Source organism: Amblyomma maculatum, chromosome 4 (genome assembly GCF_055883805.1).
Source record: "Amblyomma maculatum isolate TAMU_Amacu chromosome 4, ASM5588380v1, whole genome shotgun sequence".
In the NCBI taxonomy this organism is placed as follows: domain Eukaryota; kingdom Metazoa; phylum Arthropoda; class Arachnida; order Ixodida; family Ixodidae; genus Amblyomma; species Amblyomma maculatum.
The window spans coordinates 45,283,991-45,306,526 of record NC_139347.1 but is presented as its reverse complement, the minus strand read 5'-3'; the positions used below and the strand labels follow the sequence as shown (position 1 = coordinate 45,306,526).

General features: G+C 46.6%; 1 protein-coding gene across 1 annotated transcript in view; it reads right to left on the bottom strand.

The window, feature by feature from the left end:
* The window catches only part of LOC146190909 (inverted formin-2-like), a 75,325-nt gene that overhangs the window by 16,026 nt on the left and 36,763 nt on the right, over nucleotides 1-22,536 (bottom strand). Inside the window, exons 4-7 of the mRNA XM_084601293.1 lie at nucleotides 14,745-14,824; nucleotides 4,308-4,554; nucleotides 3,222-3,615; nucleotides 1,888-2,187 (exon numbers count right to left, since the gene is read on the bottom strand). Of these exons, the coding sequence (XP_084457419.1) occupies nucleotides 1,888-2,187; nucleotides 3,222-3,615; nucleotides 4,308-4,554; nucleotides 14,745-14,824 (1,021 nt within the window). The remainder of the gene's footprint in view (nucleotides 1-1,887; nucleotides 2,188-3,221; nucleotides 3,616-4,307; nucleotides 4,555-14,744; nucleotides 14,825-22,536) is intronic.

Sequence of the window (22,536 nt, the reverse complement as noted above, 5' to 3'; positions counted from 1 at the left end):
CTAACAAGATCTTTCCTGGGAGGTGTTCCTCTTTAGATTGCATTATGTGATGCTTTTAATTCATAACAGCCGCAAAACCAGCCGTGAACAGAGCCACGAGATGACGGCATGACAACGGTAACTATTCATTTACCTTCACCGTAATCATTTCTTGCCTTTAGATGTTAGAGGCAACCAGTGAAGATAAAAAAAGTTGCGGCAGACTACCTTTGAGGAAACGGAATTACGCGGCTTCGAGGTGATGGAAACGCCGAGCCACAACAACGGGGGGGGGGGGGGGGGGGGGGGGGGGGTGAAAATGAAAGACGCACGCTTTGCCGTCCGCACGAAAGAGGCGGCGCAACTTGTCTCGTTTTACGCGTACAGCTCCGTGCAGACGCGAGGAACGCCGCCAAAAAAACTGCGAAAGGGCTGATCAGACGTTACGAGGCAGAGTAAGTAAAATGCACGGGATGGCTGCATTTTTTGTGTGTGTGCCTTGTGCAGGCCGGACAGTGCCTTCGGAGCAGACGAGCGCAGGCCGTGATATATCGTCTGAGGAATGAATGCATTGCAGGAATACACTCATCAGGGGGACCTAACCAGCAAATTGGAGTTTGTCCGTGACACGCAGGAAACGAGTGTCGGGAAGTCACAACGTCGTCAGCCATGTATTTCAGTGGGAGCACATTGTTTGTGTAATGAAAGTGCATTCGCCAGACACTCCTTTAAGGGAGATTCGCTGCTTCGTTCTTGAAGCATGCAGTGCACCTACAGACGTCCAATCACGTTAGATCGTTACAAACTGGTTCACAAAGATCTCGCCTATACGGCGTCTTCCGCGCTAGGTTGTATGTCTAAAGTAGCATACGTAGACGTTTCCTAAAATGCGCTCCAACACTTGTGTGAAACCTGGCGCTAGCGTGGCAGAAGCCGTATAGGCAAAATCTCCGTGAACCAGTTTGTAACGATCTAACGTGATTGGACGTCTGTAGGTGCACTGCATGCTTCAAGAACGAAGCAGCGATTCTCCCTTACAGGAGTGTCTGGCGACGGCCATTGTCATGGCGTCGCATTTTCCGGCTAATTCCTGGTTAATCCTTCTGCACCTAGCAGCCCCCCGCGAGTTCAGCTGGAAGGTGCAAGGGGATGAACAAGGACATTGTGAGAACTGGTCAAGCAAGCTCCTTACCGATGTTCAAATCTGGCCGAGGCGCCCATGTGCTGTGTGATGTCAGTGCACGTTGAAGATTCGTAGGTGATCGATATTTAGCTGCTTCTTTCCCACGTTTCTTTCTGTACCCACGAATGGTTGAGGAGCCTTCCTGCGTTTCGATGGAGGCGAAACGAAGAGGCGTCCGTGTACTGTGCGATGTCAGCGCACGTTAAAGATCCCCAGGTGGTCGAAATTACTCCGTAGCACTCCACTACTGCTCCTCTTTCTCTCTTTCCACTTTCACTCCCACCTTCCTCCCGTCCCTTACGACGTGGTTGAGGTGTCCACAGAAAACAAGTGAGACAGTTACCGCGCCTTTCCCCTCCTATAAATCAATCAGTTTTTGAGGAGCCTTCCAAGAGGTTTGGTTTGATTTGGTTTACGGTGTTCAACGTTCCAAAGAGACAACGGTTATAAGAGTCGCCGTGTATAGTGGAGGGCTCCAGATTAATTTCTGTCACCTGGGGTTCCTTAACTCACAATGACATCCCACAGTAGACGGGCGCCTTGCGTTTCGCCCTCATCGAAACGCGGCCGCCAAGGCCGGGATCGAGCACGAGTCCCCTGGATCAGTATAGTATAGCTTACTAACCACTGAGCTACCGCGGTGGGGACTTCCCTTAGAAGTGGCTAAGGGGATATAAGCGCTGCCCCGAATAAAATCGGAAATGTGCGGGCTAGATATTACTTACCGCAGACCAGTGTGTCCGGCACCTTGGTCCAGTTGAGGGTTTTCATTTTCTGCTGTGGTTTGGGCAGCGTGTGGAAGGGGCCCGGAGAGACTGGCCCGCGCGGCGCTGACTGCAGTGCCTCGGCCTTGGACGGCATTATCATGGTGGCCAGCCCGTCTCCGTGCGGGCTTTGCATTGCAGGTGGTGGCGGAGGTGGAGGTGGTGGAGGTGGCGGCGGAGGTGGGGGAGGAGGTGGCGGTGGAGGTGGGGGTGGTGGTGGAGGTGGGCCGGCCGGTGCTGGGGTTGTCGCCGCTGGTGGCGCTGGTAGGTAAAATAATAAGGAATGCTCTTAAAGCAGACTGTTAAGGGACTGTTTGGTGAACACAATAACTTTTGTCCCAACTGGACAGCAATTGTCTGGTTATTTTGTATTTTTTAATAAATGAGCGCTAGGTCATATTTCAAGGCGAATGAAAATGCGGAAGTCTGCGCAGGTCCTCCAGAAGTCATTTAAAAGGGATCTATAAAAGTATGGTTTGCTTAAGCGCATCACAATAGAGATTAGAGGAAATATATAGCGACAGCAGAAAATTTAAAAGCCTAATTTTCTTCGATCCAACGCTTAGACTAGAAAACTTGTCCTCTCGTAGAAACACTGACTGGCAGATATATAAGGCTTCTCTCCCGCGTTTTGTTCATTTTATGCTGTCTTAGAACTACTCAATAGTCCACTTTGCTAAGAAATCGCAGGAGCTGTGTGAAAACTTAGGAAATTTAGTTTTCACCGAACAGTTGGACTCGTTGAGCAGCTGCGCAAATCGGCAAAACCGGCACGTTGCGCGTGCTTCCGTTTCACATCTTTTACGGAGCCATCTTCGCCAATGTTCTCACGAAGCCATTTAGTGCCGCCCAAGCTTTCAATGCACAACCTTTCGCGGTGCATTATTAACCTCCACTCAGTGTCTGACGTGGGCGCCAACAAGAACGCGCGACCTCATAACGCGCAGTCATGTTTTGCCAATACCTTGACATTTAGTTAGTAATTTTTTTTTTCAATGCTTCTGGTAACGCGGCACTTTTTCCGAATGCGTACGTTGGCGCCCTCCTTGTCTAAGCACTGGAAGCAGTCACGGCCAAACAACTCTTTTATGGCGAGCAGCCTCCGAAGATCAGCAAGCGCTGCTGACCTGCTCCACCTCTGAGCCGGACTGGGACCCCTTTTCTTACATACTCGCTTCTGGAGCGCGAACTCAAATCAACATCCTACGCGTACCTGATAGAGTTCTCGATGGAGTGCCTAGAGCCAGACTGAATGCATTGAGCTATTTAGTGTCACGTGTGTGGCGCATATATACCAGCTTTGGATGGCAGCGCAGTCTTGAGTCCCTGCAGCTCGCTGGGTGCAGGGGGCGCAGGGATGCGCGCCGGCGAGCGGCCCGCGTCGCTCACATCCGAAGCCCTGCGACGGCGGACCTCCGGCGACGTCTTGCACGCAGTAGGGTTGGTAGGGTGGCCGCCGTCGGGCACCGCAGAGCGCAGCACTGATGAGCGCGTCAGCTGTGTGGAACGAGGCGACGAGCGTTGCGCCGCGGCTGCTTCGCTCTGGCGGGTGACGCGCGTCGCGTTGGGTGATCGGGACACGCCTGTCTCCGGAAGCCGTCGGCTCTGGACGACTGGCGAGGAGGGCTGCGACCTCCGTGGCGTCGAAGATTTGGACCGGTACGATATGGACCGCGACAGGCCTGACACCTGCACGAGCGAACGCGCGTGAGTATACTGAATGCGAGCCGCGCAACAGCGCGAAAAGCGACGACTCGTAGTCGAAAGCGATTTTTGTGAACTGTGACTGGTGCAGACTCTTCTATCGTACAAAATATACTTTCCATAGAATCAGCCACGTTCCAAATCCCCAAGAAAAACAAAATACTTTTTCTTTTTTCGCCAATACATCTACTCTTTCTTTGCAATAAAGTGTCTTACTATAGTATAGCGTTCCATAAACATTCGACTGCGAGCGCACATGGAACTTTCTCCGGCGACATGCTCTCGGCGATGGGAAGGTAGCGCGAAAAAAAAAGTAAACAATCACGAGAGAAAACAGCACGGAACGAGCGCAATTTCGTCTTTTTTTTTTTTTCATTTATTTACGCACGGTGGACACGCTATTCTAGGCTCCGGAAAGGGACTACACATCGCTTCTTAGCCGCCTGGCAGGAAAAAGTCCAGGAGTGTTCTTGTTGCGAAGTCCCTTACTGTGTCCCGTCCCTGTTACGCTGTAGCACTTCACTAAGCTGCACCAACTAGCTCCAAGAATCAGTTTACTTTAGTTTTTTCTTCATCGCACTTGTAAATCGTATTGAGAGGGAGTACAGGTAGGCTACGTCGCGGTCACCATGGCGAGAGTGGCGTGCTTTGCCCATGGCGGATTGAGAGGGACGTACCTGCGTGATGAACCTAAAAATGTTGAGCTTGCTCTTGGGCGGCGGCGAGCCACGCTCGGCGAAGACGTCGGAGTCACCCTCGCTGCCGCCGCGGCAGCTGCCGTTGGTGGCCACGGAGTCCAGCCTTGGCCGCTCCATGGCCAGCTCGGGGTGGCTCAGCTTGGGGCCCAGCGCGTTGTACAGGGGCAGCACGGGGCCCGAGCCCAGCTGCTGAGACAGGCGCTCCAGCAGCTCCCAGGCCAGGTGGCTGCGATGGCGAGGGCTGCGGCCAGCTGCCACGCACACCCCGCGCTCAGGCTCCGCGAAAGCGCCCAAAATCGCCAAAGCAGCCGCGTATGCATGCGTGTTGTGATTATCGAGACCCCCTCTCCCTAAAGTTTCCAGAGTCTATGTAGTTTGTATCACTGTCGTAGGTTTTTTTTTTGTTTTTTGTTTTTTTTTATTTTTTTATTTATTTATTTTTAATTTTTTTTCCAGAGCAATAGCATCAGTCTCGAAACTGCATCGGCGTTACATTTGCTACACAGCGGAATTGGGGATACACCAACGTCCTCACTCTGCCGAAGCCTCGAAGTAGCTATGAAAAAAAAAAAGGCGCGGTAGCATGCTCAAAATGTGAGGAAGGCCAAGAGGCTGCTCAGATTAGAGATGATGTAGAAGAGACGGGGAAATAATAAAAAAAAATATAGACGCGTCTACGGTGGGTGTCGCTGAATTTCGTGGTTTACACACAAGCCTAAACCTTGTAGTTCATCTTATTGACGAACGAAGGCAGAGTGTGTGGGCCTTTTCCAAAATGAAAAATGACGTGGGATGACCAACCAAAACAGAGGCGGAAATTTATGTTTAAACACTGCAGGACGCCCTTATATGATATTAAGAAATTTATTGTTTACGAAGCGCTGAAACCTTACGGCACTAAATGACCCACTGTGTAACACCGGTGATTGAACAGATGTTTTTGAATACAGTGGAGTGACCAGTAAAAGCGTCCTCGAGTCCAAGTTCACGCATTGGATGATATCCCTGTTTTAGCTTTTGCGGGGCTTTATTTTGCAGCAGTCCTTTTCCACTGCCCCGCAACCATTGCTGCAGCATGTGGCGTCATGGTCGATAGTTTTTAATCGCAAAGCGATATGTTAATATTAGTATGCGTGGCAGTTCACTATTTCCTTACTGCACCTACTGAGCATGGGTCACCGTTGACCCGCCCAAAGATGGCGGTCGCTACTTGAAAGCTATATACACAGCTATGCACTTTCCAACTTGTGTTGTCACTTTTGTGTCAGTTTTCTGTTTTTAAGTAGTTAGTGCTACGAAGCTGTGAATTTTTGTGCAGTGTTAGTGAAGGGCGCGGTGCGGAACTCTTCATAATGGGCATGCCGATCTTCCCGGTAGCAAGCCTAGGTCTGGCAGACAAACTCTGTTTCTTACTTTCTTTAGACCTAGAGATCATTTATTTTGATCTCAGTGGTACCAAGGCGGTGTCAGATATTCTGATTCTAGTTTTGACTATTCAGAACTCAAGGAAGTGCTTACATCGGCTGTCAACTGCTGTCCAACGGGAAGCGTTGTTTTCTGTCTACTGCCGGTATACGACCGTTTATCTGCCGCATGTGTACATAATTATGGTCATAGTGACTAGAGGCAGCTGTTCTGCCTAAGGAAAAAAAGAAATGTTGGCCCCACCACTTCACATGAGTGCTCTGCAGTGAAGCCACTAGTACAACGAATTGCAACCAAAGAGAAGTTATGAAGCGACCTTTTCGCGCGGTTTCGCTCAATAAATGCACACGATTTCAGTCAACTTGAATAGGTATGTATGTATACTCATTACAGGGCATGGAACATTGATGTGAAGCCGATGATTTGTAATAAAATGCGATTGAAGATGCATGCCATCTGATGTCTTCATTTACACGAACAGCGTTGAACCTCCGTGACTGCTATTCTACTGAAGAACGATTTTCATGTGGTGTCTCAAGCCGTTTTAATTTCAAACACTATCTGCACCTGGTGCACATCAGCCAATTTTTTTGTTTCGTATATCCACACATATATCCAAAGTTTCGCACTGATACTGAATTTCTGTATTTTATCATTTTTGTTTATTAAAATTCCGCGTTTACTCTTTTGATGTCTGTCATTACCTGACACTTTCTTTTGTTGTTTTTTTTGTTTGATGATGATGCTCTCGTACTTTCTGGCATTTTTTTCCGCAAAAATGGTTACAGGAGAAAAGCTTTGGTAATATTCCGAAAAGTATAGCTTCTAGCAGTCCGGGCATTGAACATCTCTTGTGCCTAATGCAGTAAAACGGGCAAGATAGCGAGTATTTGAGAATTCTATTTTTTTTGTGTGTGTGTGTTTTCAGTCTATAGTTAAAATAATCCGCCATAACATTTATCAAAGTTATTGTTAGACAAACCAAACTTTATATTACTGCCTGACATTTCAATATGCAGTAGCGAAACAATAAACTCACTCAGCTTGAGTTTAATGTGCGTCATGTTAACGTTACTAATTCATAGTTTTCAGATATTAAAAAAAGAAAAAGAAAAACAACAAGAAGTGCACATTTCTCCCACGGTAAGTAAAGACTCAACGTGACGAAACTACATGTTACTACATTACTACATGTTACATGTAACTACATTAATTTTGATTACCTTCGATGTTTGACTTGCACGCGTACATGGAACAGTTCGCACGCGAGCGGTTTTGTTCTTTTCGGTAAATTTACACCCTACGAAATACTTTGGTTTCATGACCTTTCTCTCCGCAGCCGATCACCATGATCAGCTGAGTAACCGCTGTGGGTGTGCAGGGAAATAATTGGGAAAATGATCGCTACAGATTCTGTGACCAGGTTGCCCCGTTTTTTCTGGAGCAGCTAGTCTTCTCGCACGTAGCGTCCGACAGAAAAGCACCCTGCTGTTGCAGTTAGATATACGTCTTCGAATACGCCAGCGGCCGAACAGCAAGCCGATATCCTGCTAATATGTGCGAACATATCATTGCGACATTCACCGACAGGTGCTTCGTTTGGCGCTGCTTTATCAGCCGCCGCTATCTGTCATATTGAAACGAAGGCTCTTGAGATCTGCTTTTGCATAGGAATCTTATCGGACACTTGCGCTGGTGCTCATGCAATGGCGCCTTCGTGATAACGAATATGCGTATGTTTCTATACGAAATGCCAAGTTATAGTAGTCGGAAATATCTTACAGCCTTCTGGCGTGAAATTCTTATGCGAAGTTTGAATGAAACCGCTGCTGAGAGGCGAACTCATTGATGATATTCAAAGTAGACACACTGTGAAAAAATGCTGCCATTCTGCACAAGCGACTTTGAACCTGGAAACAATTACCACACGGCGGTATACTGCACACGCGTTGCGCATTACACGGATGTTTTTGCGCGGCTTCTCTTCCTTGTTCCCTCACTCTTTAGCATCCTTTCTCCTCTCTAGACGTGCAGCTCGGCGTCGCTAATGGCGTAGTCTGAAAAGACAGTCGCTGACAGCTGGGCGACAGAGCTGAGCGCACAATGCGCCTCGCAAACGAATCTGACAACTGCGCTCTCTTGGCTCGCGTCCATTGCGCTAGTTTACGCCCAGAATCCCGCGGGCTACACGACCGAGACATGGGTCTGCAGGCGGCCCTTCATCACGCCGCGAAAAGGAAAGGAGAACGGCTTCTCCCGCGTCGTTTTACGGGCTGTGTAAGTTTGGTGTCGCTAAAAGCGCGCAGCGCTGCCAAAGCTGCACTTTCCTTCGTGCAGCCAGGTACCGCGTTAAAGAAGCACTGCATTTGAGTTGACTGCGCACTGAGAAAAACTGCACCCATTTTTTGTTCTGAGCAAAACTGATTCTGGGGCTGTTGGCAGCAAAAGACGCACTTAGTGCTCATGAAATTGGACTTATAATTTTTTTTTTTTTCACTAGATTCAAATTCATGACTTCAACAGTGAAAATGACTCCTTGAGCACCGGGTTGTGAAGTGCTCGGCTTTGTAACCTATCCTCAGGTTACAGCAAAGCACGGTTAACGTGCCATGCTTTGCTTAGGAAAACAGGGAAAACAGCCAGTGGTGGCGATAATTATAGTATATATATATATATATATATATATATATATATATATATATATATATATATATATATATATATATATATATATATATATATATATATATATATATATATATATATATGTTTCATAAAAGTCTTCCAGGATCCAGAAATATGTGTAAGATGAGGTTTCGGCCTGGCCCCAGCCGAAACGTCGGAAATAAACCGTTGTTTTCGTTTGTGCGTCCATACCTCAGCTTACACATATTTCTGGATTTTGGAAGACTTTTATGAAACATATATATATATATATATATATATATATATATATATATATATATATATATATATATATATATATATATATATATATATATATATATATATATATATTTCTAACCTTTTCGATCTATATAAAAGCCAGATTTCAGTGGAAGTGGCATTCCTTCATTGAAATGAGGTAATCTATTAATAGAGGCCACACCTATCGCAAAAGTACGCCTGCCAGCCAATAATCGGGATCCCCGTTCTTCCGGGCGCCTCTACCGAACGAGGTGAGCTCTTGCGACGTTGCGCGGCTTTTCCGGGAAAGGGTCTGCAGAAACGGAGAAAGCAGCGAGCGTACCGAGTGAGTCGGTGTGCGTGCAACGTACGCCCCCGTCTTTATCCTCGAGCGAGACGCCGCGTGCAGACGGAAGACAAACAGACTAGTGTCTGCTGAGCCTGTCTGTCTAGCCAACCTCCCACTGGTTAATCTGAGTAATCGTGACCAAAGAGGGAAAAACGGAGCGACGTAAGAATGATTTTTTCCGTGAATATTGTTTGTTTTTGCCGCCACTTTCTTCGTGCATAGGTCTCGCAAGCACATTTTCGTTGCGTGCTGTACAAGCACGTTTGTACACGTATAGTTTACAGTGTCTTGAGAAAGTGTTTATGGAATCACGGTACGCGTATACGCATGAGGTAGCAGATTGTATCCTTGCTTCCTCGCAAAGCTTCCGTCACGCGGTCTGCAGCTCTCGTCGGCACTCTACGACCGCTTGTCTCACTGTTTTGCAATTGCTCGCATAATCAGCGCGTAAAGAAAGCTGTGAGCGTAGCGCCTTTTTCTCGCTCTTCTGTCTGCGCTGCCAGAGTTTCGCAAGTGCAACAGGCACTTTACTTAATTGCACAACGCAGACTGCCCGACCATCTCTCATATCAGGAATTTTTATTTTCATCTGTAGCTTGTTTAGACGTGTCCGGTGTCTCATGTCGAACAAGCAGGCGGCGAAACAGCCCACACATCGGCAGTCGCGGCTTTCATACTGCTACAGATGCGCTCGTAAGCGTACGCGAACACATGTTTTGAGCTGTTGGCCTTCTTAACAGGTCTCTGGCATGTTACATGGTGTTCTCCTGAGATCTAACAATGGCTGGATGCAGACCGTTTGCTATGAGAGCTGGAGCGTAGATATCTCGCGCGACACCAAACACAAAGGACGTGGATACACGCATAGGTGTTTAGCCTTTGTCATGCAAATGTGCAATCACCGCTTCTGTTTTCGAAGATAAAGCGCATTCTTGCGTACGCCCAAGCATTTGCGTTTCAGCGTTGTTCATCTGTATAAGTTCGCTGAGTTTGGTGTAATACAAGCATGCTTTAACGCTTCAAAGGCAATTTAGTCTCTATAGTTTTCAAATCTACATTCCTCGCTCGGGGATGGACTCCAAACTGTGCAAATTGAAAAGAACTACCCCCCCCCCCCCCCCCCCCCCCCCTTGCTAAAAGGACCTCTTGTTTTTAGAACCGGCACAAATGTCTGGTTCAAGATATGCTGTACCACAAATGTTGCGCCATCACGCAGTCCAAAAACCTTTGAGAGCGTTGGCTAAACGACGTACTGGGTAAACTGATCCCTGCATATACACGCAGCTCACACGTATACTCCGGTTTTCAAGAGGATGCCAAGCGAACAGCTGACCGCTGAACAGAACTGCCACCACAAGTGCGACTTCAACCTGTCTGGCTTGATGAAAATTCGGATGAATAACTATCATGCAGATCTCTCAGATGGCTTCGTTTTCGTTCGTCTCCCATATTTCCTATGTTCCCCGTCAAGTTATAAGTCACACAAAGTCTTTAAATGCAACTTTAAATGTAAATATGATTACGATACTCGGTAATGCAAAATTTTCAGTTATTTTGGCCTTGCCCCATTCTGAGGTAAAGAATTTCAATTAGACATTTATATATGTACACTTAGACACTACTCTCTAGTTTCCCACATACCGCATTTACTCGATTGTATCTCTCATTCGTTTTTGAGGGTCAGAGAAAAAAGTGCTACGCCTTCAACTACTTTCGGGCTTCGATAAAAAAAATATATATATCTTATAACTTCGAACAACTAACCTTCATTGAAATCGCTCTAATGTCAGGATGAAGCAAACCGTGTCGCCACCTCAGTCGCCTTCTGGCAGATGCCTGTTTGCCTTCGAAGCGAGAATCTACGGCTGTTCACAAAGGTCTAAGCACCGGGCGACTTCAATTTGAAATTCACTCGTGTTTGCCTTTCTTCTCATTAAATTACTCTCTCTCATCCGTGTTAGTGCTTTGCACCTCTACAGCTGCATCTGCCAATTACGCTCATACGTTTCTGGAACAGCAAACACCCATGAGGCTACCGGATTGCCGCTTGCATTCGCGTACTAGATCCCGTTATTTTAAAGCGTTAGTTTAAGGCGCATATTTCAATTTAGCGCTCCCCTCGGCGTCAGCGGCGGGAAGTATAGCAGCGTACCGAGACACGACGTTCGATAACATCGTGACATGTTTATACTCTGCACGTTTCACGAGCAGCGCAACGAAAGGTAAGGACGTTCGCGGTCGATCAAGATGACGCCTGAGATATGTGTGATTCCTTCGACGGGAGCTCCGGCGGCGATCCTGGCAAAACGCCGAGAGACTGTCAGGCCGTGCGTTCGAGAGTGTCAGCAGCGGCTTTGGTGGACTTTTGGCTGTTGCGAGTTCGGCGCGGAGCTGCCCGGCTGCGTCGTCTTTAGGAAGGCTCCGTACATAAGATCGCTTTTCTTTTTTCTCTTTTTTTTTTTTTCAACCCGGCGTTGTAGTGTACTCGACGCAGCTTCGCAACTGACGCTTCCACGTTGACTCAAGTCCAGCTCAGCGCCTTGCTGACGGGACACTTCACACGCTCACGCGGCCTCTCGGTATCTCCTAATCCGGTTTATACATTCAAAGATATCGTAAATTACTACCAATCTAGCCACAGCCTTTACCCCCGCCCATGTAAAGGCCTTTTAAAGGCGGATGAGCGGCTCTTACTCCGCCTCTATACAAACACACTGCTGTGCCCGGCAGCTCTAAAACACTTCGACCCTGCTTTCTCTGGCAGCTGCCCGCACTGTGGGGTGGTGTCTTCGGACATCTATCACATGATGTGGGCCTGCCCCTCAAATCCGGCTATCCCCCCTCACCCCAACCCAACCCGGGAGGACTGGGAGGCGACCCTGCTCGGCTGCTCCGACCTGAAGGCCCAACGGGCCTTAGTCGCGCGAGCCCGAGCGGCGGCAGACGCCACAGGGGTCCCGAACTAGGGACCTCCACCTAGTGTTTATGAGGGTTGGCCCCTTCAGGGTCAGCTCACGCATAACCTCCTGTATTCGTCCTATATAAATGTTTTCTACCACCACCTCGGTATCCCCGCATGCGGCAGACATTGTCGTTAATATCGGCATATACGAACGTGCAAAAAATACGAAGCCGCCATTTTTTGTCATCATGATAGCAATAAGGTTTTGCTGGCATAGTTTCATTTTCGTACTCGATTTTGAAGCCTATATCGTGTTTGAACGATGCGTGTTAAAATCTAGCAAATACGGTAATCGTATTTAAGCTGACGCTGCTTCCCAGCTTGTGATAGTAATAAAGGAGGCCTTGTGAACTCAGAAGTCTCGTAAGACGTTTTCTGGTGCTGGACCAACGCCGGATCGACGAGGTCTATGCATGACCACGTTTCGACCTCGTCTCGAGCAGCGAATGGGCGACGTGCGCGTTTCTTTTGCGATCATATTTAACAGTGTCATATTGCGTATCATTCAACAAAAACTAAGCCTGACCATTGCCCCTGCTTCCGGCGTACCATCCCCTCTACGTTCCACCTTACACTTCCGCCTTTTCATCTTCCGTATATGTCCTCCTTTCCCTCTAGGAACATCCCCCACCTCAACCTTTCGTTCTCGCCCTCATGTTGCGTATTCCTCCACTCTCGCCATATCCCTAAGCCACTAAGACACCCGTGTACTCTCGTCCTATTTTTTAACTATCTTGTAAACATGGAGGGGATTACCATTCATGTCTCCACTCGGGCACCCACTCGGCTAGTAGGTGGCGCTTCGCTGTACTGTTAACTAATAATTTACTAATAATTTACTGTTAACTATGGAGCCTACATGTTTCACCGCGGCACCCGGCTACATGTTTCGCCGCGGCGTAACATGTAGGCACCCTACTGTTTACTGGTAACCTAGGGTTCCTAGCTGTCAGCGCCGCTCGAGGCCTCCTACTCCTACCTGCCGCGGCTGATAGACGACCGTTTACGCCCTCAAGTACAACGCCCACCACACACAATTTAAGAAGAAAGGCCTAAAAGATGAGCCCTAGAAAGCGGTGCACGGTAGCAGTAACTATGCCACGCTTGTTAATGAGGGAACGTTTAAGGCCTTTCATTCTTCCCCTACTGCCCTCTTTACTCTCCAGGCGCATTCCTCATTATATCCAGCCATTCCAGCCTCCACCTTCACCATAACTTTCTTCTTTTACGGTAGCCACCCTTCGGCTTCTTCCCTCTTTTTCCATGCTAGCCACTCTCGAGTTGTGCATGCTCGGCTTTCGCCATGTTCTCCAAGCCACTAAGCCACCCGTTGCCTTTCCCTTTCTTCACCTGTTATATTTGGATAGGGATTTCCATCTCCACTCTGCCACCTTTTATCCGTGCCAGGTGGCGCTTCGCACTGCTATTACATCTACTACCTGAAACAGTGGGCGCGTGAATGGTTACGCCACTAGGTCAACATAAGATCGACAACGACGCCGACGGCGCATAAAACACCCAAATAGGGATAAATTACTTGTCTCCCGCACACCCATAAGGAAGCTCCAGCTACTCTGTAAATGCGGAGTACTTCATTTGCTATACCTCTGCAAAGGACGTCTTTAAATGACAAGTTTTTCTAGCCGCCAAAACGGAACACGAACATGTATGGTGGCACGTTTACGCAAGCTCACTCAGGCACGGGTAGCCGCGCTGCTCTCAAGCCCTGCGCCACGCGTTCTTTCCGCCGTTTGCAAGCCCGGCGAGAGGAGCCGTCACTCGTGTTTAGCACGTTCGTTTGGTCTTATACTACTGTAAAGACACAACTTTACAATTAATATTTCGGATCTGAAAGAAAAGGTGTTTCACGGCGGTTATGAATCACAATATGAGTTAATTAAAAACCAGAGCAGAAGTTGCAAATAAGGACACCACTGGAGGTTATCTGCGTGTCATGGTAGTTTTAGCTTTGACCTTGCAATCTTTAAAGCTTCTTTTCTTAATGTGACTGAGGAACAGCGTAGCCTGACAGGTTCTGCCAAGGACTTATCGTTGATACTCTTCTATCGCAGTTCCGTGCCCATGTATACCACATAAATACGCAACTGCAATACTGCGCGAACGATACTGAAAAAGCTTGGAGAATGGGGCCTAATTAAGCAGGAGTACTAGCGGAGAGGCGGTGCGAACGAAGGGTCTGGCACCGTTGCAGCATGCTGAGGGTTTCAGAAGAGCAGTTAAATGCGCCGCACTGTAGCGTAAAAGGGCAGGCGCCACCGGAGCAGCTGAAGCGAGTAGCAGGTAACGAAGAACAATGTAAACCAAAGAACATCACCACCGCCATTATCACACGACTGATCAAAAGCAGACGTTGGATGACGTGTTAATGTCTCAAAATAGCGAGCGCCCTTTTTACTCCGCTTTGGGAAGCGTTCATGCGAAGGACTTCATTTTAAAATAAGAGTTCAAAAGTGGAGAATATTTATGCTTCAATATAGTCCCTGAAGGAATGGGTATGACAGATTTACCACATTTTTTGTCGATACTGAATGATTAAATGTTTTAGAATATCGTGTTTAAAGGGCTGGGTCAGCCATCAAACTCTCTTCTAGATGTATTTTTTTTTTTAACATTGCAGTTACATGTTAGCGACTCTTTATGTCGGTTCAACGCTTCCTTATACAGTCACTCTGTGACGTCACCAGACGTCTGACGCCCGAGGTTTGTTCTACGACAAAGGAAAGGCGAGACGCTGTGCATGCTGGCCACTCACCTAGCTGTGTCCTCTGTGTCGAGCTTCTCGAGGTTTCGCAGGAGCATGAGGAAAGCGATGGACTGCGGCTTGCCATATACCTGCACGAGAGGCGGGGCATGCGTGTCTGGCACAGGTAAGGTGGCGACGCGGCGCCGGGCCGCCCGCGGCGGGCGCCGGGGCGCGGTGGCGAGGCTCCAGCCTCATCGTCGGACAGCATGGCGGGGCGTCATGAGAACCACCGCTCGAGGACGACCCCGCCACCGACGCGCGGTCGGCGCTCGGGGGTCCGCCAGTGGCCGGCCCCGCGAATGCCTCTCGCGACGACGGCACACCGCTCACTCAGCTCGCCTTAGACGGGCAGTTCACGTGGTCCAGCCCAGGGCCGGACCAGCCGCGCTTTCTTCTTTTTCGCCGCTTGGGCGTAACACCTATCCTTTTATAACCGCGTGAGTCGGTTCTCTCAACGGTAGGGTCCCGCAACTTCTTTCTCCTCACTGGTTGTCCCTCACTGAGTTAAACGGTGATTTTTGCTGAGAGGTGTTTGAACGAGTTTGAACGCAACCTGAAGATAACATACAGTCACTAAAGGCAGGAAACTAGATTACGGTGAAGGTAATTGCATAATGTAACCATTGCCATACAGTCACCTCCTGGCTCCGCTCATATCTGGTTTTCTGGCTGTTAAGAATCAAAAACATCACATAATACAACCTAAAGGAGAACACACCCCAGGATGGTGTTAATTGTAAAAAAAAAAAAAAAAAAGAGAAAAAATTGCACTCAGAGGATTCGAACAAATGTTCTGAGTGCTGAGATAAGTAGTGTTAATTAATTGCGCCACACAAGCTTTTTTTTTCTTTATTGTCTGGCTTTGGCTGCAGAACCTTTCTTGTGGCTCTTAAGGCCTTTGTTGTGTATACGTGAATTTTAGTGTGCCATATGTAAATAGCGTTTTGTGTGATTTTTGTTGATTTTGTTTTGCATTTCGCCACAGAAGCAACAGGAATGGCGGCCTTTAAATGCGCTCTTATTCCTTTTGACAATATTCCCGCTATTTGTGGCTAGATGACCCTACCGTTAAGAGAACGGAATCACGCTTTATAATCCGGGCAGTAAGCTGTGCACTGATTTTATTCAAGCGCTTCGAATATGGTAATGTGGGCCAGAAACGGCACTGAATTACCTTTCGCTGAGTTTTAAGCTTTCCGCTGTGTAGTAAGAAATGTAATTCAAGGAAAAAATTTCAAGAGAAGAGAGAAATGCAGTCTCCTCTCTGCCGCATTTTTCTCCAACTAACATACTTTGGTCACACTATTACGAGTGACATTAAGTGATCGAAAGCACTTTAGCACTTCATTTACTCAGCGTAAGACGTGCTCGTAGGGACCCGCGTTCTTTTGCAAAGCACGTAAGAGGAGGCCGACGATATTACTTTCATATTCGCCACTAGGTGGCGCAGATCTTAAAAAGAATGCCCACCACCACCATCATCATCATATAATCATTATGATCGTCATGATCATCATGACACGAAAGAGCGTTCTACGCCATTACACAGAACAGAAACATCCGCTTATAACTACCGCTGATGCGAATTTGTTCAATGAATGGAAAAAATTCTGTGTTTGCGTGTCTAAGAGGTTATGACTATACCGAAAGTTAGTAATGTATAACATCGAGTACGTAGTGAAAAGCTGATTGGTTATACATTGAGAAATTAAACTGTAACGACGAAACGGTAACGCTGCACATCCGTTAATAAGATGCGGCTAAAATACGCTGATGAAATGTAAAAACGAGTTTTGACGAAAAGCGGAAGTTTAGTTTTGGCTAATCTTTCTACTTCTCCATTTTCTTTCTCTCTCTCTCTCTCTTGAATAGCGCTTGCTGTGGGTGGTGCGAGAGAGAGAGAAAAGGTGACCGAAAAGCAGCACGATTTTACATGGCATGTCGGCACGACAGGTTCCGAAAGATGATCGTTAGTTTTCAGTAAACCTTGTCATCAAGATAAGGGACTCAAGCAAAATATATAAGCGAAATATTTTTTCTTGTGTAATGTAGCTTACATCCGTCCGAAAGATACAGAAGCCATGTATTTTAACGCGACAACGGTTTAAACGCCCCATTTTCAAAAAAAAAATCACGCGTCGACGTCGTGAGCGCAAAATCATGCATAACTTCCCAGAGCATTGCAGAATTAGCACTGAAGAAATAATGCAAAAGCCTGAGCGTTGCTGCTGAACACGGTACAATGCGAGTTCCCTTGCACAGTTTTGCGGGCAATGCCAGGGCTCGTGCCACACAGCGGACATTTCCTTTCCTTGGCGCGCATTCGCTGCAGTGATCCTGCAAGTGTAGGACTGGCGGTAACGAAGTCGCTCGTCGTCACGCCCCCTGCATTGCCATGGAGACGGCAGGAACGCTAGACAAGGAGAAACACACCTCGTGTCTCGCGCATGCGAGATTTTCCCCGTCAGTCAAGAAAGGCTTTCCGCTTTAAAACGAACGGGGGTCATTGATAAAGGCCCACTGCAAGTCTCTGATCGCAAACATGTGACTAAAAGAAACAGAGAAAATATTAATTATCAGATGACACTTTATCCGATGTCCGCCAACACTGGTATTACGATGCTGCAGAAGTCGTCTTCATACCTCAAAAAGCCTGTTTTTACAAAGTAGTGGCCGGCTCAACACCTGGCATTGAAACGCAACACTGGGAAGAACAGGTTGGTGGGTTATCCTGACAGAATGGAATGCGTCCACCGTGCGCACAAACTGCAATGCGGGGTCACGTACGCTGTAGGCCGCCGACAAGGAGGCGTTTCAGTTAAACGCTTGCAGCTGTGAACTGGCTGCGTTTGCCATCGAACTCATCCCTAACGCATGACAATGCAGCTGTCCTAGATTCACTGCATTGTCCACGCAGCACACGTCCTTGTCTTCTCTCCAATGCGCGAAAGAAGTCGGAATGCTGGCATGTTATGCATTTTTTTTTTTACAACGCGCGCCTGAAAACGCATACATTTCGACACGTATTACAGGTGGCGGAAATTATGTAGTGAAAACGCACACATTAATAGGAGGGGTCAATGCAAAAGCTAACCCTCGCCGCAAAGTAGCATGTAATATTTCATTGAGCGTACGGTTACATTAGCAGTTGAATATAAAATTCCGCTCTATCACTTCCTGAAAGTACTAGTATTAGGGCGCAATTAACCCAGAATTTGGATGCTCTACCCCGAAAAAAAAAATATAGCAAAAACATCGTTCTTCGCAGACACTATTCCATCTCTTCTTTCAAGCAACCGCTCTGAATTCTGGTCCGTTTTTAAGCCGCCCAAGGGTCACGCGATATCATTCATTGACGATAGGTGTCACATCTCCAGCAACCAAGCTGTGATATACTGAATCATGATTTTATCGAGTCCTTTTCAGATGCCACTACTGCTTTTGATACCAATGCTATGCCCTCGAACAATCTTCCAGGTGAACCTTATCGTCATATATTTAGTTGATGATAAGAAGTTGATCCAAGGTTTGAAAATTTCGTCCTGCTGTAGTATTGATGAGATTAGTTCGAAATTTTTGAAAAAACATTGAGGTATATTCATCAATCATTTTACGCAGTCTCTACAGCACAGCGCACTACCGCATGAATTGGTAAGGTGGGTCCCGCTTTTCGACTCAGGTAATGCTCATTCTCCTTTTAATTTTATACCAATAGCATTAACGAGTACCCCGTGTGAATTATTAGAGCACATAATATATTCCAGCCTCATATCCTTCCTAGAATCAAATTAATTTGTTTAGTCCCGCCAGGCATGGCTTTCGCAAATAATATTTATGCGAAACACAGCTATTATCTCTTACTCACATCATAGCTTCTTTCCTTGACTATGGTTTGACAGTTGGCTGCAGTATACTTCGTCTTCGCAAAAGTCTTTGATAAAGTCCCCCCATAGGTTACTTCTTATAAAATTGCGTACCTTGAACATTGAACACAGCATCATACAATATATTGAGATTTTCTTCTTTATCGCTTTAAAGTTGTACCAGTTAATAACTTTTTATCATCTACTACTACTGTAAAATCTGGTGTTCCACAAGGCTCCGTTCTGGCCCCTTTACTCTTCTTAATATATATTGATGACATTCGTGACTGTCTCCTCATCCATTAGGATTTACGCCGAGGAGTTTTTTATCGTGTAATAAACTAACCCTCATGATAACTTGCTCCTCCAATCTAATCCTGACGCTGTCTCAAATTGGCGTTACAATTAGCTTGTGACCTTAAATGCTAGTAAATGTAAATGTATGACAATATCTCGTAATAATAACACGCATCTACCCTTCGGCTACACAATTAACTCTTGATCAAATATTTAGGGGAAACCTCCAGGGTGGTAAGTTTGTGATAAGGGAGTAATGACTCATTGACATCCACCCAAGTTTGTATTAACTCTGTATTCCTTGAAAATGTCACTTCCCAAAATCTCGTAGTCTACCCAACAAATAACTTTTCATGGCATATTCATGTAAATTTAGTGCTAACAATGCTAATCGTACTTTAGGCTACCTTCATAGACTTTTCTCAAGCCCCAAAACAGCTCAAACTAATTTTTTATCAAACCTTAATTCGACCCAAACTAGAACATGCCTCCACAATATAGGATCCAAATCTAAAATCTAAAGTCTAAAATCGATCGGCGCGTTTCACTCTTTCTAATTATGCCCGTACCGTGAGTGTTTCTTTAATAAAGTCAGAACTGGGTCTTCCAAATTTAAACGTTTGAAGAAAGCACTCCTGTTTCTGCATATTTCACGAAATTTATTTCACTAACCCATTACTAAAATATGAACTTCTTTCTGAACCTAGTTACTTGTTAGCAACACACAAAGTATGTGCCCCATTCAGCTGTACATATGATTTTTATTCTTTCTTGCCAAGAAATGCAAGAGAATGGAACAACCTGCCTCCGTCATATTGAAATTTCAGGAAAATTTCAAAATTCGTGCTGGAAAAAACGTCGAACCACTCGAAATTCGAAAATGAGCACAAATGACCAGAAAACTAAGAATGCACTGTTAAGTTTCTTTAAAATTTGAGGTAGTTGAAATAACGCGACTTGAACCTTCAGTAGTTCCTCCAGTAATACCAACGCGATAGCGTTAAAAGCTCCGCGCCCAGAGGATCTGGCTGCGTCAGCGATATCACGAGCATGCCTTTGACGGGTGGTAGCTGGCGGGGGCCAAAGCCTAGCACTGATTGGTCGGCTGGTTGTGTGACGTCACGAGATCACATGACATCGAGTTGGCAGGAGCTACCAACGCGGGTAGCCACTGCGAGATGGGAATCGAATCAACTAGGACCCTTGGATCTCGAGTCAGACTCAGCATACCCTCAGGCTACGCAGGCACTTTCATAATGCTTGGTTAAAGCGGGGCTATATATCTACTTGTAAGTGGGGTGGTCTTGTACTTGATGGGGTAGTTTACTACTGCATGCCGATGAGTATGCGTGTGACAACAGGCACAAATTAAGAGATTCGCCGTTAAGTGAATAGCAAAGTGCATGTAGACGAACAAGGACTCGAAAGGGGGAGGAGCAGATCAGCATCATAATCATCATCATCATAACAACGACGACGACAACGACAACGACAACGGCAACGACAACAACAACAACAACAATAATAATAATAATAATAATAATAATAATAATAATAATAATAATAATAATAATAATAATAATAATAATAATAATAATAATAATAATAATAATAATAATAATAATAATAATAATAATCAGCCGGGCTGTAGCCACTGCAGGGCGAGGGCCTCCCCCATATTCCTCCAATTAACCCTGTCCCATGCTATAGCTGCATCCCATTTGACTCCTGCGAACTTAACCGCCCACCTAACCTTTTGCTGCGCTTTCCTTCCCTTGAAATCCAATTTGTTGCCCTAAGCGACCATCTGTTATCCTTTCTTCGCACTACATGTCCAGCCCCATGCCCATTTCTTCTTCTTCATTTCCACTAGACTGTCAGTAACTTGAGTTATTTCTCTTACCCACTCTGCATGCTTCCTATCTCTTAGCGTTACCCCTACCATTTTTTCGTTCCATACCCTTATGCGTTGTTCTCAACTTAAGTAGAACTCTCTTGGTTAGCCTCCACGTTTCAGCCCCATAAGTGAGTACAAGATACAACTGCCGGTAAGCTGCTAGTCATAATCTGCGAGTACTTGCCTAATGCGCTCTGCGTTGTCCTCAACTTAGGTAGAACCCTCTTTGTTAGCCTCCGCGTTTCAGACCATAGGTAAGTACAAGAGGGCAACTGTTGTACACTTTCCTCTTGAGCGATACCGGTAAACTGCTAGTCATAATCTGCGAGTGCTTGTCAAAATGCGCTCCATCCTAATCTTATTCTCCTTGTTATTTCCCTTTCATGGTCCGGATTTGCGGTTTCTACCTGTCCTAAGTAGACATATTCGCCTACTACTTCCAGTGCTTCGCTACCGACTGTATATTGCTGTTCCTTGCCGAGGGCTGTTGAACATTACCTTAGTCTTCTGCATATTGATTTTCAAGCCTACCTTCCTGCTTTTCCTGTCTAGGTCATCAATCATTCAGGATGGGAGGCTTTAACGCTGTCCCGTTAAAGCCTTAAAACAGATGCTTAAATGGGCCCCATATATTTCTATATCTCCTCCAAAACATGCATGCTCGAGAGAGAGAGAGAGAGAGAGAGAGAAGAGAGAGAGAGAGAGAGAACGTATTTATTCGAATGTCCCTTAGCAATAGAGCGAAATGCGCACAATATTATCTTCAAGAACCTGCTAATAATGAAATTCCTTACCCACATCATTAACCAGCATCAACGATCCCATTCAGTTCAAAAAGGGTCCTTACAACAATAATTAACCCAGTGAGATGTGGATTTAATAGTTCGTTTGAACGTCTAGCGCTGCCAGTAATTCGGGCAGAGCAGGGTCGAATTGCCAGCCGCAGGGCACAGCTTCAGCACGAGAGATGGGGCGCCGGAGCCAAGCGATGTGGTGAATGGGCTGATGCCGCAGCATTTTCCGTTCTTTGTCTTCTTTACATTTCCCCCACGTGAAGAAGTCGCCATCCTGGCGACTCAGGGAGAAGAGGTTAGGGGTGCCTTTCAAGAGCTGTGTAAGGGGGGCTATGATGGTTGCGAAATTCCGAACAAAACGACGAAAGTACGAGCAGAGGCCCACGAAGCTTCGCAGTTGTTTCAAAGTGGTCGGTTTCGGAAAGTCAGCGACGGCGCCCAGCTTCTCAGGATCAGGCAGAACTCCATCTTTACACACAACATGTCCGAGTATTGTGAGCTGGCGGGCACCAAAGCGGCACTTTTTGAGGTTCAGTTGAAGACCGGCGCGGGTTAGGCAGGTGAAGACCTGGCGAAGTCGAGTCAGGTGGGTCGGGAAGTCGGTTGAAAAGACGACGATATCATCAAGGTAGCATAAACAGATGTTCCATTTCAGGCCGCGCAGTACAGTGTCCATCATTCTTTCAAATGTGGCTGGGGCGTTACAGAGTCCGAATGGCATAACATTAAATTCGTATAGTCCGTCTGGAGTAATAAAGGCGGTCTTAGGACGATCCGCCTCTGCCATGGGCACCTGCCAATACCCGGAGCGTAAATCGAGTGAGGAAAAGAATTCTGCGCCTTGCAAGCAGTCTAGGGCATCGTCGATTCGTGGGAGGGGGTACACATCACGACGAGTGATTTTGTTGAGACGGCGATAATCAACACAAAATCGTATGGAGCCATCCTTC